Genomic DNA, 19,558 nt, shown 5'->3' with positions numbered 1-19,558 from the left:
CAAGGTTGGACAACCCCAGGGTTCGAACCCAGGAACTACTTGCTGTGAGGCAACAGCGCTAACCACTGGGCCACCGTGCCGCCCTATTATAATAATAATAATAATAATAATAATAATAACAAACTGTATTTGTATAGCAACTTTCATACAAACACATCCAGCTCAAAGTTCTTTACAATAGGGAAATTACATGCACCACAGCGCTTCACATGAAATGAACATAAAAACAGAGATATAGTGCCATAGTTAATGTAAATATGATGGAAGATAAAACCCACTTAATAATACAATAAGATAAAAAAAAGCACAAGATCAACTTTCATTATATAAATGAAGTTTTGTATTATTATTATTATGACTACTACTACTACTACTACTACTACTACTTTCGGCTGTTCCTGTTAGGGGTCGCCACAGTGGATTTTTATTATTATTATTATTATTATTATTATTATCATCATCATCATTATGAGGCAAACTGAAAGACAAATACCTCCCTGATACTCTAGCAGAGATGATAGAGCAACACTTTAGGTTGTTAGGTATGTCAACAACTCCTGACTAACAGTAAAGCAAAATAAAACGGCAAACTACAATTTAAATGAGCGTTTATAATAGGATCATTGACACCCCAACAATGGTGCCAATACCTATTATTGATTCAAACCAATAATTTGCAGTGTAACCAGAAGACTGTCATGTTTTCCCACACTGTATGTTAACACTGTGGTCGCTGTTGTTTTAAATAAACAAGACTGTATCCATGCGTAAGCTATTGCACAGTACCTACAGACACTGATGAAGCCATCAGGTAAACGACAGGTTGAAAAACTAAGGTCGAGAGCCTAACACTGATGTGAGAGAAAGGAAAGAGGGGATACAGACACGGGACAAAAGCACTCAAGAGAGGTGAGGATAACATGAGGGGGTTGATATATGGATTACTTGTTTCTTGTTGGATTTAAAAGAAGTGTTGTACGGCACCATCCGTTTCAGCATTTCAGGAGGCTACAACAGCAGATTAACAGTTGTTAGTTAACGTATGACACGGAAAACCAACCCAACCATTCTGGAAACCAGAAATCCCTTCAGTACTATCATTATTTTTACTAATATATTTTATTTATACTAATATTACTAAGGTATCATGTATTTTATAGCATTTTACATACAGTGGACATACAGTATATTGTACTAATGCCTGTACTTTTTAGCATATTCTATGCCTGAGATACTGAACTGGCTCTGGAAAAAAAAATCTTGAAAACCTAATTCGATAGATGAATACTTTAGGAAGTCTCCCCCATTTTATTTGAGGTTATTTTTGATGGAAGGGAGGAATGACTCCCTTGTGTGATCTAATAACCGCAGATTGCCTGTCTGAGGAAAAACAGCATTAAAGGCTGCATCCAGATTAAGGATCACTGCACAGAGCCTCCCTCTGTTTGTATGCATCACTGGGACTTGTTAAAGGACAGTAGCTAGTTCGTCATACTGTGTAAATTTACAATTAGAGACTAAAGAAAGTTGGAGCAGAGGCGTAAGGGCTGATACTAATGTGCCTTTGCTGGCAGCAGTGGTTTGACTGTGGTGAATATAGTTGATTATTTCCCTTACCAGGCCTTCGGAGTGCAAAGCGGGTCGATGTGGATCTGGACGGTGGGTCTGGGACTGGGGCAGCATGACAGGCTTAGACATAACAGGGGCCATCTGATGCCTCTGGTTGGGGGGACTAGGAGCTAGTTGCTATTGGAGAAAAGCCATGAGGTGTATAAACACAGTAGGCTACCAAAGCCATCCTCACAAAAACATCAAGCTATAACCAGGGAGCGATGAGGCCAGTTACTCAGAGATGAGTAGTCACACCATGGTCAGCATATTCTAACTGGGAATGTTTAGTCTCTTGAAATTTTTTTTTTTTTTAATTTATAGAAATACATTCAACAGATATCATCCATGGTGTGAAAGAGGCACTAGTGTTTTTTCCACGCACAATGAGATATAACTTTTTAAGACAGATACTTACCAAGGGATTGCTAGAGGCAGAAACACGACTGGCATGGGAGGTATTTCTGATAACCTAAACCACAGTAAAATAAAATGACCCTTTCACTACAGGAATATCAAAGCAACCTGCCTGATTAGACCTCAAAAGCCCCAAAGGCACATATCAGTGGACTACTTCAAAAACAACTGACAAAAGACAAGCATGCACATGCACGCATTTCTACACATGCTTTCAAATAAGTTGGCCCATCTCAGAAGCTCATCTCATTTTTTGCTTTCATCAACGCTCTTGGAGCAGTACCAAATTATTCCAACATGAGCCGAACACCATGCATATCACAGAGCTGCCGACAAACAGACTGTGCAGTGCGGTTAATGACCACATCTCTAGATATATTTCCCCCCAGTAGAAGAGTGTTGAAAAATGTTTGTCCCATTACTACTCTTTGTCATAACTAATAGGCTTACTTGTTTTCCTGTATAAACCACACATTCAGTTTCCATTACATTAAAGCAGAGTATGCACACATGGATTAAAATGCATCGGTCCCCCAAAGCTATGAGAATCCTACAACTCTTTACGTGTCACCTGTACAAGTGTTGATTTAAAGCAGCAGTAGACATTTTTTTGCTTTAACTCATCTTTATGACTTAAATGTTGATTTCACAGTGTAATGGCTATAGAATACTGACACCATCAATGTTTAGATTGTTCCCTATGTAACATGCATGGATAAGTAGACACGTTGGTCCTTGGCTAATGGGTCGGACCCTTTAGTCGACTGGTTAACGTTGTCGCTTGTGGAGTGGGAGACATGGGTTCGCGTCCCGGCTGTGGTGACGGTCTCCCAGACTGCCCCCCGAATTCGCTACATTGGTGTCAGAAGTGGGATGGTGAGACCGTGAGGTCATCGGAAGCGCGTGTGCCCAGAGGTGTGAGGGAGCTGATATGCTGAAGCGCAGGGACGCGCTTCCCGAAAGAGCGGGGTAGTGTAATGTGCATGGATAAGTAGACACGTTGGTCCTTGGCTAACGGGTCAGACCCTTTAGTCGACTGGTTAACGTTGTCGCTTGCGGAGTGGGAGACATGGGTTCGCGTCCCAGCTGTGGCGAGGGTCTCCCAGACTGCCCCCCGAATTTGCTACATCTATTAGCCTCACTTTCTGGCTTATAGGGAACCAAATTCTGTCTGCCACTGGGTACAATCTCGCGGGAAAACAAAGGCTTGATTTACGGCCCAAAGGAAGTGCATCAACCAATGTGCAACCAAAATAGGAAGAGGATGGCGTTTTTGTTTCCCCTGCTAGCTATTGGTAGCTATCACCAGTATCGGAAATGGTGGACAGTGAAACAATCAAGGTGATAGTGGAAACTCTACCTGGCAAGAGAAAAAGAACCCCGTTGAAGGAGGAGGCAAGGAAGATGAAGAGGGAGAGTGATAGAAACAGCTGTAAAACAAGAGTGAACCTCGGATGGGCATTCGCTTGATGTAGCCAGCTCCAGTGTTTTATCGAACTCTTTTTTTTTCCCCCCGTCGAAATCTGATTCCCCCTATCTAGGCAAAAGCGCTCACATGGAAACAGGTTAGCTATCGGTTACGATTAGGTTAAGGTAAGGGTTATGTTAAGCTTAGGGTTAGGTTGAAATTAGGTTAAGGTTGGGGTTAGGTTGAGGTTAATCAAGCGTCCCGGTGTTGTATCGAACTCTAGTTAGGGAGGAACAGATTTCGACAGGGAAACAGAGTTCAATACAACACCCAGGACATGAGAGCGTTCATAACCAACATTCAGTTGGCATTCTTTCGACTGGATCAGTAAGTATCACTACCCTCCTACTTATTAATACTACCGGATGTTTTACTCTGCCTTTATCATCGCACTGAGATTGGGGTTTCTAGTTCAAATCGGGATTCTTATGGTTGTCTCTTGCTTTGGACAGTAGCCAGGCTGCTAATAAACGGAGAGCAATCCGATTGTCTTTGCAAGAGCAGCGCAAGCAAAAATGCTTGGAAATGCTGGGGGGGGTGAAAAGTTGTCTATAGTTGCTTTAAAGGATAATTCAGGGTTGTTTTTTTTTTTTTTTTTTTACAACCTGTATCGTATTTTCAGCCATCATGCATTTTGGTTATGATATGATATCATTGTAAGATATTGTCAGCTTCATTTTGGAGGTTTCTGACACAGGACCACCACTAGACAGAGCTTAATAATGGCTTCTTAAAGGGCTAATGAACAAGATCCTTAAACCTGTCCTTTCAACAAGAACAATGACCAAAATAAATAAATAAATAAAAATCTTAGTACCTCGGTTAGACTGCACATATTATTTCCCATTACTTGCGTTGGCTGGGTAGTCGGTCAATCTGTAACTATGTACTTACCTGGTGGTCATTTCTACAAGCTGAACCAAGAAGTAGCTCAGTAATGTGATGAACAACTGATGATATCAAATATTTTGAGTAATAACTTAACTTGCACATTTGTTTTCATTTCTGAATACATGGTTTAAATATTTTGGTTGAATTATACTTGTTAAAACATGTCTGAGCTTGTGTTCAGTTAAAGCTGCGTCCTGCAGTGGTCCCATATCCAAAATCTCCAAAATGAAACTAATGAGTAAAATATATCACAACCAATATGCATGATGGTAAAACCTAAAAAAATATGACCCAGGTTTTAAAAACTGGAATTATCCTTTAACTTGCATTCATGGAAAGAAAAAAACAAAAACAAAAAAACCCTTGACATCTATTCAAGTTTCTCAGATCTGTGACTGTTAGCTAAAATAAAATAAGAATAAAAAAATTAACTACAACAACAGCCACAACAATAAAGAGAAGGATGGAAGAATTTACAGTTCATGCAAATCCAAAATGTCACTCCTGTCACACCAGAGAGGGCTCCAACCTTTGGACTGGAGGGGTAGGAGGACATCTCACTGGTGTTGGAGGAGTAAATCCCTCCACGGGGAAGATACCCGCCTGCCTCCCACTCACTACGGTGCTCTGGGGGACTGGGAGGGTGCTGGGGTTGGTGGCGCTGGTGGCGGTAACCCCCAAGCATCCCCGTCCTCTCCTCTGGGCGCTGCTGGGGTGGGGGCGGAGGGGGAGGGGGAGGTGGTGGGGGTGGCGGAGGTGGAGGAGGGGCAGGAGGAGGAGGAGGCGGCCGGGGAGCGGGCTGAGGAGAGGAGGGCGGCCAGGACGCCTGAGAGGACTGGGCCGGATAGTGCAAGGGAGGGGGAGGTGAGGGCTGAGGAGGCAGAAGCCGGGGAGCATGAGACTGGAGATGAGGCCTGCGCCCCTTGGTGGTCATGGTGGATGTGGCAGAGGGAGGCCTCCTGGAACCAGCAGGAGGAGATGGGGGGCGGCGCTGTGGAGAGGCTTGGGGGGAGGAAGGGGAGTAGTTAGGGATGGTAGGGTTCAGCTTAGGTGAGGGTGGAGGCAGAGGGAGGGGAGGTGGAGGCTGGCTGGTGCTCGGCTGGGTGGGGGCCAGTCTCTTCAGAGGAGCCCTCAGGCTCTGGTCAACCTCATCCAGATTAATGTCATCCAGATCGGTCGTGGCCAGGTGGAGACCCCCCGGGAAACGCTTCACCTTGGGCTCAGAGGCAGGAGACCGTGGTGGGGACAGCTTAGGGAAAACACATACCCCTCAGGATTCACATCTTTTTTGAACCCATCTTAAAACTGCCATAGGCCTGAAACTACTGTACATAAAACTGGTAGTAAGGGCCGTGCAATATGGAAATGGTTATTATCCTGATCACAGGAAATTCTATATATATAAGATATCGATATATATCATGATATCTGCTTAAATATGTAAAAACATATCTAAGAATCCAACTGAGGTACATCACATTGAACCATTTGGTGAAATTAAGTATAATATCAAACCAAAATTAGTTTTCAGTTTTCAAGGACCACATTGGAAATAAGTACTCCAGTACCTTAATATGTTGTCCTCAGGAAAGAGGTTGTTATGTTGTAATCTTGTTTCTTTTTTTAATCTTCCCTCAATAAACTAAACTAAAGATAACACTCCCTCAAATATTTCAAACCTCATTTTTTGGGAAATTTTAGGTAATAGATTCTTATTATTAGTGATTAACAGTGGATGACAAAAGTGTGTAACACAATATGACCATATCTGAATTTCATTCAAACAGTAAGCGATAATACTGAATAACTGCCCAGCCCTACTGTGATTTGATTGTAGAACTATTCAGCTATGTTACCTGCAGCCTTTCACGATGCTAGTCGAAGAGAAGGGACTTTGGAAATGTAAAACTATTGGCCTACCTGGCGTTATATTGCATCATTTGGAATAACAATGCATCACTAAAGAAATGTGAGCAGGGGGAGAGGTGTCTGAAACACTCTGTACCTCCGGAGAGTCATTCTCTACACAGGATATTTGCTCCAGTCGAGTCTGACAAAGACGTTCGACCCAGTGCTGTACTTTCTCAGACTCCTCTAGATCCTCTCTCTCCGTCTCTGACACCTGGGACACAGTCAGAGAGCCAAGCAGAGCCAAAGGGTAACAACGGGTGAGGCGTTAAGGAATCGATTCTTTGCTAACACACACTCTCACATGCGCACCTTTCTCAAAATGCCATTAATGCACATCACTAAGAGCCACATAATCTGCACGGCAGACTGACCTCTCTAATTTGCCATTAACATTAACAAATGAAGACAGATAGGTTTAACTGGCTTTGACAAATCATTCAATATTGAGCACACCAACAAAACAAAAAAAAGTTTCCATTCTAGCACTCGTTCTTGTTTAGCCCCTTGCCGTACCTCTTGAACCAGCCTACTGATTTTCAGTTGCTTTTCTCTTTCGTACATTTCTTCTTTCTCCTTGGCCAGTTTCAGCTCAAACTCCATCTCCTTCTTATTTTTCCTCTGCTCCTGGAGTGTGTCTGTGTTGGAAACTTTTTTCTTTTTCTTCTTCTTCTTCCCCTTCTCTCCTTTCTAAGGAGTCATTAGGTGCATCATCAATATATCAGAAAAAGCAGGGGACAAACTGCAGTCTGGTTCCTCATTCCATACAAAACACCATTACACATTAACTAATTCAAGGTTCTATGAAATGACTAACGTATTTTCATTCTTGCTATGTCTAGAGAGAAGACGAATGATCCTCTGCCACCAAACTGAAACGATCCATCATCATAAGGATGTCCACATTCACCTAAAAATGCTCGGCCATTGGGTTATTGTCTATTAGTCAAATTAAACTCCCTCCCCACATAAAACCCCACTCAACTGTTCCATTTCATTCAGATATCCTTCAACTCGTGGACATTCGCAGTACTCTAAATGCCATTTCATGGGTCCTTTAAAGCATTTCATCAATAACTTCTCAAGGAATAATTCCATTCTTAAGTATTGAATTAATTCAAAACTTTGCTTTGTAGCTACGTTTACTCCATACTTTGCTTTAGGCAACCCAAAATACCTTGCGGAGGGTTGGCAGCTTTCCTTCATATCGGTAAAACCAGCCAAATGCTATGGGGGAAGAAATATATAAATCAACGTCACAGTAAACTAAGCCCAAATAATACAGTTTTAAGACACTCTGAGCAAATGCTCCATCGCATCCAATTCAGTCAGCAAAACAGCATGCTAAACAACCACAACACAGCACCCAAAGAAGAGTTCAAAAAGGATCTGTGGAAGTCCTTTTTATCCGAACCAAACCATACAATTTTGGGAAAGAGAATGGCATGAATGCAGAAGAATTCAGCACTAAACGATGTGACCCATATAATCCATCTTTGAATCATTTGAAACCCCCCCCCCCTTTTTTCTCCCTAGTTGTATCTGGCCAATTACCTCACTCTTCCGAGCCATCCCAGTCATTGCTCCACCCCCTCTGCTGATCTGGGGGGGGGGGGGTTGCAGACTACCACATGCCTCCACTCATACATGTGGAGTCACCAGCTGCTTCTTTTCACCTGACAGTGAGGAGTTTCGCCAGGGGGACATAGCGCATGGGAAGATCACACTATTCCCCCCAGTTCCCTCTCCCTCCTGAACAGGCACACCCAACTGAGGCGCTAGTGCAGCGACCAGGACACATACCCACATCCGGCTTCCCACCCGCAGACACAGCCAATCATGTCTGTAGGGATGCCTGACCAAGCTGGAGGTAACACGGGGATTCGAACTGGCGATCCCCGTGTTGGTAGGCAACGGAATAGACTGCCATGCCAACCTGGATGTCCATCATTTGATTTTTTTGGTATCAAAGGATATGTAAAAGGCTGCCTGCATGGTCCAATTTCAATGCAAAAAAAGCATCTCCAAGCTTTTTCGGAATGTGGTTGTCAAAGGAAAATGAGAATGTTTTGTTTGCACTGGTTTGCCTGAGCAGTTTCCACCATAATCTGAGGCGGTGTCCATTCAGGTCTTTTTACTCACTTCTGTCTCCTCCCCTTCCTCCTCTGGGAAGGAACTGGCTCCGCTTGCTTAGAGGAGAGACGATAAAGTGGCAGCACAGCACACGGGAATGAAAGAGAATACCAGAGCAACACCATGCACAGGAGAAGGGAAACAAGGTGAAACAAAGGCCAAAAGGAGAGACACAATATGAGTGAGACACAATGCCACTGATGAGCTAAGTAATTTCAGGATCTACTGCTCCCAATCTATAAAATAGACATAGCATGTTATACATATTACATACATAGAGGCAAACAGCGTTACAATAACTTAAGGAAAAGCATCAAGGGAAACACAGCACTATCACCTAGAAATCATACATCTATGGATCCAAAGGGTAATGAAAGAGAACACACAAACACAACACAGTAAGTATAGGATCCATTTATGTTGGTAAAAACAGGTAATTCTGTCTCTGTCCTTACGAGAGCTCTTAGACTTTGGGGTTGGGGGTGTTTTTATTCCCGGCGGGACAGGAGATGGGCTCTTAGGGCTCTTGGGACTCTTGGGTCTGTCTCTGGTTCCCCAGTCCTCCTCCCACTGTCTGTTGTGCTTTCGCTCCTCAGCCTCAATCCTGTGGAGGGGAGGAGAGAATGGTGAAAAGAAAGGGATTAATGAAGAGTTGAGATAAAAAGACAACATGAGCGAGAGAAAGGATGAGAGATAGAGTGAACATCAGTACGCCTGACCTATGTTATAGTTTGACAAGAACATTTTAAAAATTGCAGAAGCAAATATTTCTGCTCTGTGATCTTTCTGTCTACACACATCTGTTCTTTCATATTCGTCTAGCTGTGTGTTTTTAGCAGACTGAGGTGCAAGGATAAATAGATTGAGAACGCACTTCTCCATCTCCTGATGATAGCGCTCCTCTTCCTCAGCAGCTTTTTGAGAAATTTCCATTTTTCTCCTGTTAAACAATGAGCAAAAATTAACAAACATAAGCCTCAACAAAAAAAGTACAAGGCCAAATAAAACCATTATCAATCTATACAAAATACAGTGTGTGTGTGTGTGTGTGTGTGTGTATGTGTGTGGTGTCTCAGCAGAACTCTTAAAACAAGGAGGATACTTGTACACCAGAATGATCTATCAGTACATCCTGCAGGTCTGGGACCAGGAGAGTGTCCCTCAACAATGGAGGGATGCTAATCACCCTGTACAAGAACAGGGGTAAAAAGTCCATCTGCAGCAACAGTTGTGGCATATCCCTACTAGCTGTTGCAAGCAAGGTCCTAGCAAAGGTCCTGCTATGCAGGATTGTGATGTACTTGACAGAACATCTGCTGTCAGAGTCATGGTGTGGTAATTGTAAGATGGTGACGGGGCCCGCGGTGGTGTAGCGGTCTAAGCATCGGCTTTTTGTCGATGCAGTTGCCCACTGGGGACCGGGGTTCACGCTTTGGTCTCGTCAGATCCGACTATGGCCGGACTTGATGAAGCAGCAATAATTGGCAACGCTGTCTGCGGGAGGGGGGAGGAGTCAGCTTGTGTTCGTCACATGAATGCATCTCTGCGTGTACCGGAAAAGCAGTGATTCGGCCTGGATTCGCCTTGTAACGGAAGTGGCGAGGCATCTCCTTCGAGACTGCCGGCCAGAAAGATGCAGTTGGTGAATGCATGCAGTATGAGGGTGGGTGTTTGAACTAAAATAGGGATCGATTGGCCACTAAATTGGGAGAAAAAAGGGAAAAATCAGAAATAAAGAAAAAAAAAGAAAAAAAGATGGTGACAGAGTACATCTGTCACCATCTTACAATGCTGTGATTGCAAACATTCCCAAATCCTCTGTGAATAGTACACATGGCCATTGAAACTCTAGTTAATGGTCACACCCATATTTGCATATGAAACTGGTCATTGGTTTTGGTCATTATGCAACTGTATTGTTTATAAAGGGGTGGGGATACCCGCAGTCAGTTTAGACTGAAGCAGTCACTTAATTGAGTGATGAAATGTATCTGTCAATAAATGTTGTATCCAGATCAAAGAAGGTTGAATCAGTTCATCTGGATACGTTTATTGACAGATACATTTCATAGTTGCAATCACAGCATTGTAAGATGGCGACAGATGTACTCTTAGCCCCCCCCCCCCGGTTCAGAGATGGTTGTTCCCTCTTAACATAGATGGCCTCTTTGACTCCCCATTCAAACCATAGTTCCTCCCTATCAAGGATGTGCACACCCTCATCCCTGAATGAGTGGCCACTGGCCTGTAGATGGGTGTAGACTGCAGAGTCCTGGCCTGACGTGTTAGCTCTCCTGTGTTGTGCCATTCTTTTGGCCAGCGTCTGTTTTGTTTACCCAATGTACAAGTCACTGCAATCCTCCTGGTACATCTGTCGCCATCTTACAATTCTGTGATTGCAACTATTCCCCAACCATCTGTGAATAGTACACATGGCCATCGACACTCTTGTTAATGGTCACTGGTCGTTGGTTTCAGTTATTATACATCTGTCACCATTTTACAATGCTGAGATTGCAAAAATCCCTAATCATCTGTGAATAGTACACATGATCAATGGTCACACCCATATTTGCATATGAAACTGGTCGTTGGTTTCAGTCGTTAGGCACTGTATTGTACTGTATTGTTTATAAGGGGTGGCGATACCTGCAGTCAGTTTAGACTGAAGATGTCACTTACTTGAGTGTTGAAACGTATATCTGTCAATATACGTTGTATCCAGATGAACTGATTCAACCTCTTTGATCAACTACTTGCCTACTTGACCCTTTACCAGCAAAACCTTTTAAAGACCTCAGGCCTTTCCTATGACCTACAATGCTAGATATTGTTAATTTATCACTTACTACAGGCACTGTTCCCAGCAGTTTTAAGGCAGCTGTGGTTAAACCTCTACTTAAAAAAACTGCACCTCGATCCGGGGTCTCTTAATAACTATCGTCCAGTCTCTAATCTTCTATTCTTTTCTAAAGTACTAGAGAGAGTTGTGTATCAACAACGTTTGACCCATTTAGGAGAAAACTATCTATATGAGGCTTTTCAATCAGCTTTCAGGCCTGTCACTCCACTGAAACTGCTCTGACCAGAGTGGTGAACAATCTTCTACTAGGTATGGACTCTGATTCCACTTCTGTGCTTCTACTACTGGACCTCGGTGCAGCAGTTGACACCACTGATCACTGTATACTATTAGACAGAATAAATTGTAATTTTGGTGTCTCTGGCTTAGCTCTCTCTTGGCTTAAGTCCTACTTATCTGGAAGAACACATTGTGTCTGCTATAATAATATTACATCAAAATTCTCTGATGTTAAACATGGTGTACCTCAGGGCTCAGTTCTTGGCTTTCTACTTTTCTCTCTTTATACACAGTCATGGAATAAATTTCCATTGCTATGCTGATGATACTCAGCTGTATGTGCTTATTAGGGCTGATGATCATACTCAAATGACTAATTTAGAGGCCTGCTAGGCTGCTGTGAAAAATTGGATGTCACTAAATTTTCTGCTTTTAAATTCCGATAAAACTAAGATGCTGGTCATTGGCCCTGCTAGACACAGACACCAATTTGATCATGTAACAATAACAATTGACAACTCTGTGATTTCACAAAGGGTGGCAGCCAAAGATCTTGGTGTTACATTTGATCCCAGCCTTTCTTTTGATAAGCACATTAAAGAAATCACCAAGACTGCCTTTTTTCACTTATGTAACATGGCTAAAATTCAGTCTTTCCTGTCCATGGCTGATGCAGAGACTCTAATAGATGCATTTGTTTCATCCAGACTTGGTTACTGTAATGATCTGTTTTCAGGTCTGCCACATGCTAGTACTAAGTCTTCTGATGGTTCAGAATGCTGCAGCTAGAATCCTAACTAAAACCAGAAAATCTGACCATATTACACCAATTCTTGCCTCCCTTTATTGGCTTCCTATTCGTGTTAGATCAGACATCGAGGTGCTTCTGCTGACTTATAAAATCTTAAATTTGCTTGCCCCATCTTACCTGTCTGATCTCCTTAAACCATACATTCCATCTCAAGCTCTTTGCTCTCAAAATACAGGGCTCCTGAGTGTACCCAAAATTAAAAAGAAGTCAGCTGGTGGCAGGGCCTTTTCCTGTCAGGCCCCGTTCTTGTGGAATAACCTGCCTGCTGCCATCAGACAATCAGAGTCTGTTGAGTCCTTTAAATCCAAATTTAAAACTCATCTTTTTGCCTTAGCCTACAATTAGTTGCCTTTAGTTGAGTGCTTCACAATCTGTACCGCATGGCAGGTCGGTTTCTGTCTCAATGAATTTACCAAGTACTGTTCTGCTGACAAGATTATTGTGTATAGATTATTGACTATTGCAAACTGTTCTCTTCTCTCACATATCTTTTCCCTCTCTCTGAATTATGTCTTCTCCTTTCTCTTCTTCTGTGTGTGTGAATGGTGTGATGTGAGTCTCCCTTGTGTGCACGTGCAGTCTGTCCTCTTCCCAGGTCTCCATGGTGATGGTGGTCGCCACCTAGACACTGCCTGGCATCCCCCCCTCATCACATTTTCTTCTTATATATCTTATAAAGCCATATAATTTTGTTATCCTGTTTCAATGTTATATCCTTCTCTCACTCAGTCATGTGACTAACGTGGCTCGGGTCCTGGGCTGTTCTGGTGGTACTGCTTGGCATCCTCCTCATCATATTCTTCATATATTTTATAATTCCATTATAATTCTGTTATCCTCTTTCAATGTTGTATTTTGTAAATTGTGTAAACACAACATCCATTGCATGTTGTCTGTGTTGGGAGAGAGATCCCTCCTCTTTTGCTCTCCCTGAGGCTTTTTCCTATTTTTTCCCCCTGTTAAAGTTTTTTTTAGGGAGTTGTTCCTTAAAAAAGGGCTATACCAGAAGTGCATATTATTTTCCAACTGCTAAAAGACTGAATAATGTCTACTGATGTAGAGCTTTTCTGAAAACACTTCCAGATGCTTGTTTTACTGCCACATTCACAGAGCACATGTAATGAAGGAGAGACGCAGGCTTTTTATATAAACGGAAATGTCGATCACTTCATCTTTTCTGCTAGCAGTCTGGGATTGAGTTTGTGGTTAGCGGTGAAGCTGTTTAACAGGGAAAAGTGAGGAAGAGCATAAGACATCCACCAGCTCATTAGTTGGTAATAGACACTTTGCTTTCACCGTTGTTAGCATGTGAGGTGAGTATACATCTCCAGATAGACCCTATTTTTAGAATTAGGATAAATTATGCTTGCACAAGAAAGCAATTTTCCAATATGCAGCAATTTTCTTCTTTATGTGAGCTGCAAGATCCTGTAGAAAATCGTCGGCATGAAGTGCTGTTGTTACGGGACAGGCCCTTTTACTTCATATGGCACTGTTTATGGAGATGTGACATCCATATTCAGTACAATCTACAACTCTTTGATCTGAACCAGGTGAGATTTAGGGTGACAAATGAAAAGAAAAACAAACATAAAGTGTCTTGGTAAGGTGTTGGGCCACCACAAGCTGTCAAAATAGCTTAAGTGTTCCTTGTCATGATTCTATAAGTCTCTGAACTCTACTGGAGGGATGGCGCACCAAATATTCCCTCATTTAGTGTTTTAATGATGGTGGTGGAGAGTGCTGTCTAACACATCGGTCTTAAATCTCCCATAGGTGGGTCCGTGGTGGTGTAGCAGTCTAAGCATCAGCTTTGTGTCAATGCAGTTGCCCACTGGGGACTGGGGTTCGCGCCTTGGTCTCGCCAGATCCGACTATGGCTGGATTCGATGAAGCAGCAATAATTGGCAACGCTGTCTTCAGGAGGGGGGCAGAGTTGGCTTGTGTTTGTCACATGAATGCGTCTCTGAGTGTGTCGGAAAAAGCAGTGGTTTGGCCTGGATTTGCCTTGTCATGGAGGTGGCAAGGCGTCTCCTTCGAGACTGCCGGCCGGAGAGATGCATGCAGTACGAGGGTGGGTGTTTGAACTAGAATAGGGAGCGACTGGCCACTACATTGGGAGAAAAAGGGAAAAATCAGAAATAAATTTAGGAAAAAATTTTTTTTCCCATCGACGTTCAATTGGGTAGAGATCTGGTGATTGCGAAGGCCATAGCATATGATTTACATCATTTTCATACTCATTAAACCATTCAGTGACCTCTTGTGCCCTGTGGATGGGGGCATTGTCATCCTGGAAGAGACCATTCCCATCAGGATAGAAATGTTTCATCATAGGATAAAGGTGATCACTCAGAATAACTTTGTATTGACTTGCAGTGACCCTTCCCTCTAACGGGACAAGTGGACCCAAACCATGTCAAGAAAATGCCCCCCACAGAGCCTGCAGACCCCCTCACTGTAAGGGTCAAGCATTCACGTTTTTCCTTTAATTTGTCACCCATCAAAGTACCACTCTAATTAAACAGTAAAGACAAAGTTCATTTCAAGAAGCAGTCCCAATCATTTTGGGCTGTTCACTCACTGCCTCTCCTTCTCTTGCTGTTCTTTGATGATTTTATTGGTCTCCAGTGCCACCCTCTTCTGATGCATCAGCTCCTGTCTCTCAACCTCTCTGCGAGCCTCCACCGCGAGACGCTCCCCATCAGTCATGAACAGCTCACTGCCCTGAAGAAAGGCAGATAGACAGAAAGGTGTCAGGGAGAGGGTAATATGCTCTGTAGCAAATGACCAATTTATTAGTAGTATTTGTGGTGAATATAGAGCCATAGCTGTGTAGACATTAGCTTGCTGTAATGCTTGGCATTCTAGATGCGGTGCCAGTAATTATGGGAGTTGGATGCAAAAGAAAACGTGTAGATTATGATATTAGAACATATAAAGGGCATGTCCGTATATACTGGCATGAATATTAAAGAGATGTCAGCATAAACTTTTGGTCTGCTTTTTATATGACAGAAGATATTGAATAGAAGATATTCTATTTACAACAACATTCCAGATTAGGTTGTTGCCAATCATTTTATCAAATAGTGGCTATCTGATTTTGAAAGAAGACACACAAAAACACACACAAGACCATATAAAAACATCCACACACACAAGCACACACATACACATGCACAGACACAGAAATGCTCTAGAGAGGTACCCGAGGAGATGGAAAATAAAATGAGATCGCTTGTCTCCATTACACAGATCCATCCACTGAAGCCGGAGGCTAAGAACCTGGTAAATGATTTGACTGATGACAAATGTGACTCATTCAGATAGTCTGACAGAGGCGCAGTCTGGGTAACTGTGATGTCCCAAAGAGACAATGGGCACATTAATCATTGCTGAATGTCAGGTGGATGTGACAGTCATCTTAGTCCCTTAAAGGATGATCCTTCAATTGTTTCAATGTTCACACACTGTTTTCCTCTTAAGTAAGTTTAGAGTTGAAGAATATAATACTTGGTCATTGAAATGCATATATTCTTGATCTGCTTATTGTGATGATTTAAACAAGTAAGACCGTGCTAGTAGTAAGTCACATATTCAAATCTAAGCACATCACATGAAAAACGTCTCGCTGTGACAGCCTAAGGATATCACCAGTATGAAAAAGAATCTTCTTTAGCTCATTTAAGAAGTTCCACATTACTATCCCAACTTACTATCTAGTCCACATTTCCTTGTTAGAGATGATTTTATATTTGATATCACCTAAAACCTTAGATAATGTCCCTTCATTTAACATTCAGCATCGTGAGAGCAAAACATAGCATGCTAATCCAATCAAACACTCTACATCCATACAGGTCTAAACAACATTTAAAGATTTGTGAAAAACTTTATATCCAATTCTATTGATTCTTATCTCGGCAACTTTTGTGTTCGTATGCTGAAATGTGTTTAAGCAAAGTATGCAAAACTCCCGCTTTGAATAGTGTAATCATCATAATGTAAAGTAAGTTGTATGGAGGCGTATAAATAAAGGAAGTACTTACAGCCCCCGTCAGGACAGTGATGGTCAGACTCCTGCTGCTCTTCAGGACCCTCACAGCCTGAGCAACACATTAACAGAACTATTATTAAGTATTAACATAAAATTTTTAATAATTTCTTTTTTTTCTCCCCCCCCCCCTTTTTCTCCCCAATTGTATCTGGCCAATTACCCCACTCTTCCGAGCCGTTGCAGCCGCTGGCCCACACCCTTTGCTGATCTGGGGAGGGCTGCAGACTACCACATGCCTCCTCTGATACATGTGGCGTTGCCAGTTGCTTCTTTTCACCTGACAGTGAGGAGTTTCGCCAGAGGGACTTAGCGTGTGGGCGGATCATGCTATTTCCCCCAGTCCTCCCCCAAAAAAAACAGGTGTCCTGACCGACCAGAGGAGGTGCTAGTGCAGCGACCGGGACACATACCCACATCTGGCTTCCTAACCACAGACACGGCCAATTGTGTCTGTAGGGATGCCTGACCAAGCCAGAGGTGACATGGGGATTTGAACCGGTGATCCCTGTGTTGGTAGGCAACAGAATAGACCGCCACACCACTCTGATGCCCCTAATCATTTCTAAGATAGTAGGCAGCAATATTTTTCTTGACTGGGGTTAGGGAGAAATTACAATAGCCAGGATTACAATAAGGATGATGTTTTGATATGCTTTTATATGGTATAAGGACAATGTAATAGACTTCTCTGTGGATTGTCACCTTGTCGAGGTGGAGAAGCTTGTGTGGTCCTGCGATCCTGAGAGCAATGCCTAGTCTGACATATATCACTACCATTATATATGGTAGGGTCACCCATGGCGGTAAGGTCAAGGGGGAGGTCCCTGACAAAGAGCAATCCAACCAAGACCTCAACTGTGGAACAGGCAGAGGATGAAGGATGGCTTTAGGGAAGCATCACAACGGCTGGGAAGGCGGACGAAGGTTGCAGCAGAAATGGGCCTCCAGTCGTCTTGGACTCCATGCCACTGGATCCTGACCCAGATCTTTTGAGGACCATGTGGTGGCTGTCTGTGCATCAGTCTCCTCACGTTAAACAAAGTCAGCCACAGGTTTCCTCCATAAAGGGAATCCACCCTAACATTAAGTTCTATGGTGACCGGCAAGTGGCAATGGGGGCAGGATTGTGAGATCTGGAAGCCCTTAGCCATGAGCCAGCCCATCAGGCAGTGGGTGCTAGATTCAGTCGCTGGGCTCTTGGAATGAGGTAGAAAGAGCCCTTCAGTAGCTGCACCCATGACTGAGTAGCCCTCTTTAGGATCCACTCTGCTCATCCCACCTGGGGAAGGAGGCTAGAAAAGGTGCCCTAAAAATAGCCTGCCTCAAACCTCCTGACTGGATTACTGCATCCAGAGGGATCACCACACGCAGTCAGAAACACAGAAACATGAACTTTGGAGCCTGGAATGTGCACACACTGATGGATAGTGCAACCAGTAGCAGACCGGAGAGGAGAACTGTAATCATCACCAGAGAACTGAAGAGATGCCGGATTGACATAGCTGTCCTTTGTGAAACCCAATGGGTAGACAAAGGACAACTGAAGGAGGAGAAGGGTGGCTACACCCAAAGGAGTTGAATCAAGTGCAACTGGACTTGGTATATATCCGTGAAAACGTTTCGCCTCTCATCCAAGAGGCTTCCTCAGTTCGTGCCTTTCTGACTAGACCAAGCTAGTCTGACTGGCTGGTGATGAGACTCAGAATTTATCCTCTAGGAGTCGTTGTCAGAGCTATTGATATGCGTGGCTCTTTGTATCCCGATGTTTAACAATGCCCGTCGCTAACAGAGCCATAGATATGAGTGGCTCTTTTGTGTACCGATGTTATGGCCACGCCCATCGTTATCGGAGCTATTGATATGCGTGGCTCTCCTGTGCTCCGATGTCCAGCCTGGCCACACTGGCTACACTTTCTTCTGGAAAGGAAAAGCTGCTGATGAGCCCAGGATCCATGGTGCTGAATTTGCCATCGGGAACCAGATCATCAGCCATCTGTCTGAACTTCCTGTGGGGATCAGTGAGCGTCTCATGACCATCTGTCTGGTGCTTGCCAACAACCAGATGGCAACAGTTGTGAGTGCCTATGCCCCTACTTTAGACTCTGAAGAAGAAGTAAAAGAGGCCTTCTACACCTGCTTAGATGAGACACTGACAAGAATTCCCAAGGAGGATAAGATTATTCTACTAGACTTCAACGCCAGGGTCACCCGGGATCAACACCTCTGGAAGGGCACTATAGGAAAGGCAGGCATCGGGAACATCAATGCCAATGGAGTTCTGCTTCTTAGCAAATATGCTCAGTACGACCTCACCATCACTAATACTCTGTTTCACCAGAAAAACAAATTTAAGGCATCTCGGAGACACCCCTGCTCCAAACAGTTGCATCTGCTTGACTATGTCATTGTATGAACCAGGGACTGCCGTGACGTTAACATCACAATGGCTATGATTGATGCAGATGACGGCTGGACAGATCATCGCCTCATCCACTCCATGATGTCCATCAAACTCAAGAGGAAAAGGAGGGTTCAAAAGAAGCAGATCTGGCTAAGACTGAACTTTGAAAGCCTGAGTGAAACTGACACCCAGCAGCCACTTCAGGCCTCTCTTTGGGAAACCCTCCAACAGTAATATCCCGATGACACTGAGAAGCACTGGGACCTGCTTAAATCCACCATCCTTGACACCTGCAAAACCATCCTTGGGTACATGCCCAGAAAACACCAGGACTGGTTTGATGAGAATGACACAGAAACAGCTCACCTCCAAGAAAAGGAAACACTTTCGTACCTGGAAAAATGATGTAATCTGCAAGGGTAAAAGAGTGGCTCACTCAGAGCCAAGGCGGACATACAGAGACGAGGGATGGAGCTTAAGAACTCTTGGTGGATAGAAAAGGCTCTGGAAAGCCAGCGACTGGCAGACTTGGGTGACACCAGAGGCTTTTTCAGTTCAGGTTGAAAACTAGACCGGTTTCACTCCTACCGTTTCTATTAAAACTACTTGAGCGCACAGTCTTTAACCAAGTCTCCAAATTCCTTTCTGAGAACAAGCTGTACAATCCGAATCAGTCTGGCTTTAAGTGGGGTCACTCTACCGAGACTGCACTGCTGTTGGTAATGGAATCACTGTGTTTGGCTAGAGCTGCTGGTCAGTTCTCAGCTTTATTGCTGCTA

The 19,558-nt window shown here is 43.5% G+C and overlaps 1 protein-coding gene and 1 long non-coding RNA gene across 2 annotated transcripts in view; both read right to left on the bottom strand.

Annotated features, from left to right (window-relative positions):
- ush1c (Usher syndrome 1C) overlaps nucleotides 1-19,558 on the bottom strand; it is a 39,741-nt gene that overhangs the window by 10,063 nt on the left and 10,120 nt on the right. Inside the window, exons 10-14 of the mRNA XM_056282629.1 lie at nucleotides 16,371-16,427; nucleotides 14,903-15,045; nucleotides 9,300-9,365; nucleotides 8,881-9,029; nucleotides 8,435-8,481 (exon numbers count right to left, since the gene is read on the bottom strand). Of these exons, the coding sequence (XP_056138604.1) occupies nucleotides 8,435-8,481; nucleotides 8,881-9,029; nucleotides 9,300-9,365; nucleotides 14,903-15,045; nucleotides 16,371-16,427 (462 nt within the window). The remainder of the gene's footprint in view (nucleotides 1-8,434; nucleotides 8,482-8,880; nucleotides 9,030-9,299; nucleotides 9,366-14,902; nucleotides 15,046-16,370; nucleotides 16,428-19,558) is intronic.
- Nucleotides 1,676-4,938, bottom strand: LOC130114732 (uncharacterized). The gene is made up of 3 exons (XR_008810408.1): nucleotides 4,914-4,938; nucleotides 2,027-2,080; nucleotides 1,676-1,746 (listed from the first exon to the last, which is right to left on the bottom strand). It is a non-coding gene; the product is annotated as an uncharacterized LOC130114732 (long non-coding RNA).

Source organism: Lampris incognitus, chromosome 6 (genome assembly GCF_029633865.1).
Source record: "Lampris incognitus isolate fLamInc1 chromosome 6, fLamInc1.hap2, whole genome shotgun sequence".
Lineage (NCBI taxonomy): Eukaryota > Metazoa > Chordata > Actinopteri > Lampriformes > Lampridae > Lampris > Lampris incognitus.
Note: the sequence above shows the minus strand (reverse complement) of the source record. Positions and strands in the feature narration are given on the sequence as shown.